Source organism: Phascolarctos cinereus, unplaced genomic scaffold (genome assembly GCF_003287225.1).
Source record: "Phascolarctos cinereus isolate Bilbo 61053 unplaced genomic scaffold, phaCin_HiC Scaffold_1;HRSCAF=81, whole genome shotgun sequence".
NCBI classification, from domain to species: domain Eukaryota; kingdom Metazoa; phylum Chordata; class Mammalia; order Diprotodontia; family Phascolarctidae; genus Phascolarctos; species Phascolarctos cinereus.
Genome location: NW_027555514.1, coordinates 64,680,850 through 64,688,783, shown reverse-complemented (window position 1 = coordinate 64,688,783; position 7,934 = coordinate 64,680,850). Strand labels below are relative to the sequence as shown.

At 49.7% G+C, this 7,934-nt stretch overlaps 1 protein-coding gene across 1 annotated transcript; it reads left to right on the top strand.

Annotated features, from left to right (window-relative positions):
• The first annotated feature begins 368 nt into the window (after positions 1 to 368).
• Positions 369 to 7,205, top strand: LOC110211157 (syncytin-1-like). Its single transcript, XM_020990322.2, is given in 3 exon segments — positions 369 to 801; positions 4,921 to 6,301; positions 6,304 to 7,205. Coding segments are annotated over 3 exon segments (2,187 nt in total). The 5' UTR covers positions 369 to 477; the 3' UTR covers positions 6,786 to 7,205.
• Positions 7,206 to 7,934: the final 729 nt, after the last annotated feature.

The following is a 7,934-nucleotide window of genomic DNA, read 5'->3' as shown; positions in this document are numbered from 1 at the left end:
ATATTCTGGCTCCAACCTATCTTCCTGGACTGATTTCACATTACTCCCTGTTGCACATTCGACCCTCCAGTCAAACTGGCTTATTAGCTATTTAGCACACTCAACATGCATGTTCAGCCTCTGCGCCTTTGCAAGGCTGTCCCCTCATGTGTAGATTGATTTTCTTCCTCAGCTTCTCTTGGAATCCCTTCAAGGCTCCAGATTCTTCCAGTTGTTAGTGATCCTTGCCCCTCAAATACCTTTGCATATATTTTCTATTTACTTATCTGTGTACATGTTGTTGCTTCCCATAGGTTAGCTCCTTGGGGGCTAGGACAAGATTCTTAGTATGATACTTGATAGAGAGTGAGTACTCGATAAATGTTGGAGGCCAGCACCTGGTAGTGGGCCCCTAACCCCGTGAGAACACCACACCCCAAGCAGCTTGTTCCGGGACAAACCGTACCATAACGTGTTCCTGTCAGGGCTAACCGCAAGATGTTGCCACACCGCCCCTGGAAAGTCCCGGAGGCCCATTTTCCCCTTTTGCCCCTCCCCGCTTTTGCCCTATATAAGCTTGTAACGCTCAAAAATAAAATTAGACCTTGCCTACCATCCTTTTGGTCTCACTCCTCCTTTTCACCCATTCCCTTCAGCCAGGTCCGGTCCTCGACCCCCCACGTATACTGGCCCTGCAGGTCGGGGCAAGTGGCGCCCAACGTGGGGCTCGAGGTTCGGACTTCTGCCAGGCGGACCAGCATTGAGAAACGATTCGTCGCGACCCCCTCCTTCTCATCGCTCATGAAGAGCCCCTGCGTTTTGGTAAGTTGAGTTTTCGTCCGCCTCATTCTAATCATGGGTTCCAACCTTTCTAAGGAGCAGGTCTTTATCCAAGACCTTAAGCATGCCCTTAAGGAGAGAGGAGTTAAAGTTAAGAAAAAGGACCTTTTGAAATTCTTTCTTTTTGTAGATGAGGTCTGCCCTTGGTTTATGGTTACCGGCCCAGATATTCATCCGGGAAAGTGGCAGAAGGTCGGGAGAGACCTCAATAGAAAGTTGCAAACTGAAGGGCCAGAGGCGGTCCCTCCCTCGGCTTTTTCTTACTGGGGTATCATCAGAGACATAGTGGAATCTGCCCCTGGGGACCCAGGCAAGCGCCAACTCCTTTCGGTGGCAGAGTTTTGTTTACGCCCCTTGTCGCGGGCAGCTTCTGTTAAATCGCTACAGCGCCCTTTATCACGAACCGCCTCTACAAAGTCATTAGAATCAGTGGGAAAAAGTCCCCCTAGACCCCCCTCCGTGGTCATTACCATTCCGCCGGAACCTCCAAAGCCTCTTTATCCTCCCCTCCCTGTGGAAACGGTCCCGGCTACTGAACCTTTAACACTGCCTATAATTGCAAAACACAAAACTCCTCCTTTAGGAGATCCTGACCCTGATACTCTAGATCCCGGGGACGAGGCGGAACTGGAGGAAGAAGCCGCCCGATATAATAACCCGGACTGGCCCATAACTCCCCAGTACCTACCCCCTCCCTACATATCCCAGACTTGCGCTCCTGCGCTTTTGCCCCCCATTCCCACTTCCTCAGCCCTCACATCCGCCAGAAGTCAACTCTCCACTCAAGTTAAGGAGCTCCGAGAAGTCTTAGATCTACAAAAGCAATATGCACAACTCTCTTCGGAACTGAGTTCCCTGCAACACTCCCTCCAGAATTCTGTCATTTTTCCCCCAATAGGTCGCAGTTACATCAGAAACCCCTGAAAAAGATCAGAGCCAGTGCTAGAGATAGAAAATCTAACAAGGCGCCCATGATATTCCCTGTTATGACCCGGTCTCGTCAGCCTGACTCCTCACACAACGACCCCAAGGAAGTTTCTGCCAGTGAAGGGGAGGGAGATGAAGAAAGTGAGGAAGAAGGGGAAGAGGACGAGGGAGAGGGGGAGGGACAGGATAGTGGAAAAAGAAGAAGAGGAATGGGCAATTGGAAAAAAGGAAGGACAGCGGTTAGAATATAGGAATTGCAGTTCAAAGGGATTAAGGATCTTAACGCCGCCGTCAAGTCCTATGGTCCTAACGCCCCGTTCACCCTCTCAGCTCTTGAACTATGTCCCGCGGAGGATATCTCTTGCCGGCAGAATGGCTTCGTGTAGTACAGGCAGTCCTTTCAAGGGGGCAGTTCTTGACATGGAAAGCAGATTTTTCGACCGCTGCCAATCCATGGCTACAGCCAACCAAAAATCCCCTGGCTCCCCCGCTTTAAAGTGGACTTATGAAAGTTGAGTGGTCAAGGGAAATACGCAGAGGAGGCCAAACAACGCTGCCTCCCAATAGGCCTCTTGGCGCAAACCGCCAATGCTGCATTCGCGCTTGGCGTGCCTTGCCCACTTCTGGATCCCCCCTTGCTCCGCTTAATAAGATCGTACAAGGAACTCAGGAAGATTTCTCTGAGTATGTTAGTAGGCTCTTGGAAGCAACTGAACGAACCTTAGGGCAAGAAGCGTCTAATGATCAGCTTGTGAGACGCTTAGCATATGAAAATGCTAACAATGCCTGTCGGTCGGGGAAGTGGAGAGATAAAACATTAGAGGAAATGATACGTATGTGCAGAGATGTAGATCCCTTCACTACCAAAATGTCCCAGGCCGTACATCTGGCCATAGGGGCAGCTCTCCAAACCGGGGACTCCCAAAAGGCATGCTTCCGGTGTGGTCAACCTGGCCATTTTGCCCGACAGTGCCCTAGTGCCCCTGACACTCCCTCCGCTCCAATCAGCAATAAGGCTTCCCAACCCTCCACCCTCTGCCCTCGGTGTAGGAAAGGGAAACACTGGGCAACCTGCCGCTCACTACAGACGTTCATGGCCACCCTTTACAGGGAAACGGTCGGAGGGGCCAGCCCCGGGCCCCCCAGTCGACCCCTTTGTTCGGGCCTCGGGGATCAGCCAGTCCACACCCCACTCTTCAGAGCCACTGCAGGAAGCGCAGGGGTGGACTTGTGTGCCGCCTCCACCTCAGTATTGACTCCCGAGGGTGGCGTCCATATTATTCCTACAGGCATCTTTGGCCCCCCGCCCCCTGACTTCTATTTTTTCATCCTTGGTCGCCTCCGCTACTATTAATGGCCTCATGATTCACCCTCCATTGTGGATAGTGATTACACGGGGGAAATTCAGATACTTGCCTCAACCCTGAAAGGGCCCCTCACTGTCCGTCAGGGACAACGCCTTGCGCAGGCTCTCCCGCTCCCCCTACAGACTCCATACCCTGCTCTCGCCACTGTTAGAGGCCACTCCAAGCCTGGTTCCTCAGACATCTATTGGGTCCAGGCCATTTCCCAAGACCGCCCCATGCTTACGCTTTTTATTCAAGGCAGGCTTTTTGAAGGAATATTAGATTCAGGAGCTGACTCGACTGTTATTCAAAAGACAGTTGGCCATCTTCGTGGCCCCTTCAACCATCCATGACACACTTGCAGGGCATAGGTCAATCCCACAATACCTACAGAGCTCTCAATGGCTGCCTTGGCAAGACAAAGAAGGAAATAAAGGGACTGTTCGGCCTTTTGTGATCCCCGGCTTACCTGTCAACTTATGGGGAAGGGACATTCTTTCACAGATGGGGGTAATTATGTGCAGCCCAAATACCGTTGTGACCCGTCAAATGCTCTCCCAGGGATTTCTCCCAGGGCAAGGATTAGGCAAGAAAGGTCAAGGGCAACTGTCCCCATTGTTGCTGAAGGGAGAAAAGGACGAGCAGGCCTTGGTTGTGAGAGCCCAGATAATCAGAACCATTTTTCGTGAGGGCCACGGGTCCTCCTGCACTCCAGGCAGATAGGATCTCGTGGAGAAATGACCTACCCGTCTGGGTAGACCAGTGGCCCTTACCCAAGAAAAAACTGGAGGCAGCGCTTGCTTTAGTGCAGGAGCAACTAGCTGCAGGTCACATAGAACCATCTACATCCCCGTGGAACACGCCCATTTTTGTTATCCAAAAAAGATCAGGTAAATGGCGACTCTTACATGATTTACGGGCCGTCAATAAAACTATGATTCCTATGGGGGCCCTTCAACCTGGGCTCCCCTCCCCTGTAGCCATACCGCAAGATTTTTCTAAGATTACAATTGATCTTAAGGATTGCTTCTTTTCCATTCCCCTCCACCCTTCCGATTGTCAGCGCTTCGCTTTTAGTGTTCCTATTACCAATTGTGTGGGCCCTTCTCCGCGCTTTCAGTGGAAAGTTTTGCCACAAGGCATGGCTAATAGTCCTACGCTGTGCCAAAAATATGTTGCCCAAACAATTGATCCTTTTCGCTTGCAGTATCCCAAGCTTTATATTATCCATTATATGGACGATATCCTCCTGGCAGGACCAAATAATGAGGAATTGACTCAGGTATCACAGGAGCTCATTAAGGCGTTGGAATATCGGGGCCTTAATATTTCCCCTGATAAAGTACAAACCTGCCCCCCCCAGCTGTTCTTGGGATTTGAACTCTTGACGAATCGCATTCTCTCCCAGAAGGTTCGCCTACGAGTGAGTCACCTTTGCTCCCTTAATGATTTCCAAAAATTACTGGGAGAATTGAATTGGCTTCGGCCATATCTTAAGATCACTACAGGGGAACTGAGACCCTTGTTTGATATTCTTAAAGGAGACTCCGATCCAAATTCACCCCGCTCTCTCACACCGGAGGCTCGTAAGGCCCTTGCCTTAATTGAGCAAGCCATTCATGATCAACATATTGGCTATTACGCTCCTCAAAAACCTCTTTGTTAATCTGGGGCAAAGGCCATGCTTGTATTTATGATTCAAAGTGCCAAAATGCTAGATGGTTGCCTGAAAGGCTGATTAGGTTGATGGACAAGCCAGAAACTCATAATGCCGTCCAGGGAACCACACCCCCCTGAGACACCTCTGTTTTCTTTCTCTGTTTTACAGAAGATGACAATCCTAGTATTTCTCCTCCTGCTCCATGGAAGCCACGGTGGTCTTCAATCTCCTGACCCAGTAGCGCTCAGCCGTGCCCTCTTTGGAAGCCCTTGTGACTGCGGCGGGGGCGCGTTCACTGTCCGTCCCGCCACCTACACGCAAGAAGTTGACTGCGGGGAAAAGACAGCCTACCTCGCCTACCGTCATTCTATCACAGGCATCTCCAAACCCAAGTGGGAATGTGTAAGAAAGCCCCGAGTTATCCCTCCGAATGGTGACCAGCCCGGGCCTTGCCCCAGTGATTGCAACTACCTTGAGGCCTTGCACTCCACATGCTATAGTTCTACCCAGCAGTGCAGTGGCAGCTCGGGAACAGTCTATCTTACTACAATACAAGAGAGAGAATATGCTGGCACCTTTGGAGGGGAATTAGGGAGTAGCTCCAGCCTACGTGGAAATTCCAACAAGTATGCTCAGGCTTCCTGTGGCAAAGAAAATATTGGAAAAAATGTCTGTTGGTCCCTTCATGCACCTGTCCATATCTCTGATGGGGGTGGCCCTACAGACCAAATTAGGGAACATGAGGTAAGGGAACGTATAAATGAAATAATTAAGAGTATGTACCCCCCCATCCATTACCATCCACTTGCACTGCCCAAACCCCGGGGAACGGACCTAGATGTCCAAACTTCAGAAATCCTTGAAGCAACACTTAAGGCCCTTAATTACTCTAACCCTGATTTGGCTGCCGATTGCTGGCTGTGTATGGCCCTTGGCACACCCATGCCCATAGCTTTGATATCCCAGAATGGCTCCACATCCATAAATTGTACACTTAGTCCACCTTTTAAGGTACAACCTGTAGGTCTCCGCCCCTCTCCTTGTATCCAAGCCCCATTTCAGAATTCCACTGCTGATATTGATGTTGGTCTCGCTACCTTTGCTAATTGCTCTGAAATCAAAAACTATACCTCGCAGGAATCTCTCTGTCCCCTGCCGGGACAACTTTTCGCCTGTGGGGGAAATATGGCCTACCCTGCCCTCCCCCAGAATTGGACAGGACTCTGCACACAAATTTCAATCCTCCCTGATATCGACATCATTCCGGGAGATGAGCCTGTCCCACTGCCCAGTTTTGATTATATTACTGGAAGACCCAAGAGGGCTGTCGCATTTATCCCCCTCCTTGTTGGCCTTGGGATTACAGGGGCACTCGCTACCGGCTCTGCCGGCATAGGAGTTGCTGTTGATTCATATACAAAACTATCCCATCAATTTATTAATGATGTGCAAACCCTCTCGGGGACGATAAATGACCCTCAAGACCAAATTGACTCCCTGGCGGGAGTCGTTCTTCAGAATAGGAGGGGCCTAGATTTACTCACAGCAGAACAGGGGGAATTTGTTTAGCCCTACAAGAAAAATGTTGCTTCTATGCAAATAAATCTGGGATAGTGCGGGATAAAATCAAAAAACTGCAAGAGGATCTGATTAAAAGACGCAAAAAACTTTTTGAAAATCCCCTCTGGAGTGGCTTGAATGGAGTCCTCCCATACCTCCTCCCTCTCCTTGGACCTTTAATTGGTCTCCTCCTACTTCTTTCTTTTGGACCCTGGGCCTTTACTAGACTAACCTCTTTCATTAAAACGCAGATTGAGGCTTCTCTTAAAAACACCGTCAATATCCATTACCACCAACTTGCTTCGTCAGAAGATCCTACTGATACCATGGAAGAGGGTCTCCAGTTCTCGAAGCTCGTGCAACCGGAATCTCGCTGCTCGCGGTGGTGGAGAAATCTTAAGGATAAAAGTAATCTGGCAGCTGTGAGAAAGCCCATGACGGGAATATTGAGGTCCCATGTGTCAAAAAGATAAGCGCGGCTGCAGTTGCTTCCCCATGACGGGAATAGAGTGAGGCCATGATGGGTTACATCGTGGGGTCCCCTCGCTTAGCCTAAGACAGGGACCACTGCCACTAATGCGCTTTGAACATGGAGGCCGACCTCATAGCCTAAGACAGGCCTCTCACCTGCTATTTTAAATAAAAAAGGGGGACATGTTGGAGGCCAGCACCTGGTAGTGGGCCCCTAACCCCGTGAGAACACCACACCCCAAGCAGCTTGTTCCGGGACAAACCGTACCATAACGTGTTCCTGTCAACAGAAGTGCTGACCGCAAGATGTTGCCACACCGCCCCTGGAAAGTCCCGGAGGCCTATTTTCCTCTTTTGCCCCTCCCCGCTTTGCCCTATATAAGCTTGTAATGCTCAAAAATAAAATTAGACCTTGCCTACCATCCTTTTGGTCTCACTCCTCCTTTTCACCCATTCCCTTCAGCCAGGGTCCTCCTCGACCCCCCACGTATACTGGCCCTGCAGGTCGGGGCAGATAAATGCTTGATGAAGGGGCGCTGCAGTACCACCAAGCTGTGCTCTCTACCCTCTTGTGGTGCTTTATGGACCACCTGTCCTTACCATCTGCTCTGCCATCATACCCTCCAGACCACTGGGCCCTCCCCTGTGCTCTGCAGCTGTACTTTCCTATATGTGTTATCTCACCCAATGAACTAGGGATTATTGTGAATTTCTGTTTCTAGCCCTTGCACTTGGCACACCTTAAGTATTTAATAAATGCTTTTTCATCCATTCATTCTCTGAATATCTATAAAAATGCATCTGGTGTATTTTCAATATCAAACCTCAGTTGGGTTTAGCTAACCAAGCAGTTTAAAATAAACAATGTATTTTAGAAGGCATTCAAAGGGTAGAATGCTAGGATTGCTCTGTTCCATGGCTGTTGCTGCATAAGAGGAGAAGGATGGTCTATGTCCTCACTGGTATGAATTTACTTCAGTGATTCAGATGGCAATCCATTCATATTTGCCTATCCTGTGTGATTTTTGCCCTATATACCCTATGTGCCCTATAACTTTGCCCTAGGGATTGAGAAGAGTTTCCTGTAACATACCAGGAGCTAACCCTGCCTTTTCTGGACATGTCATCGTCTTGACAAACCACACAACCAG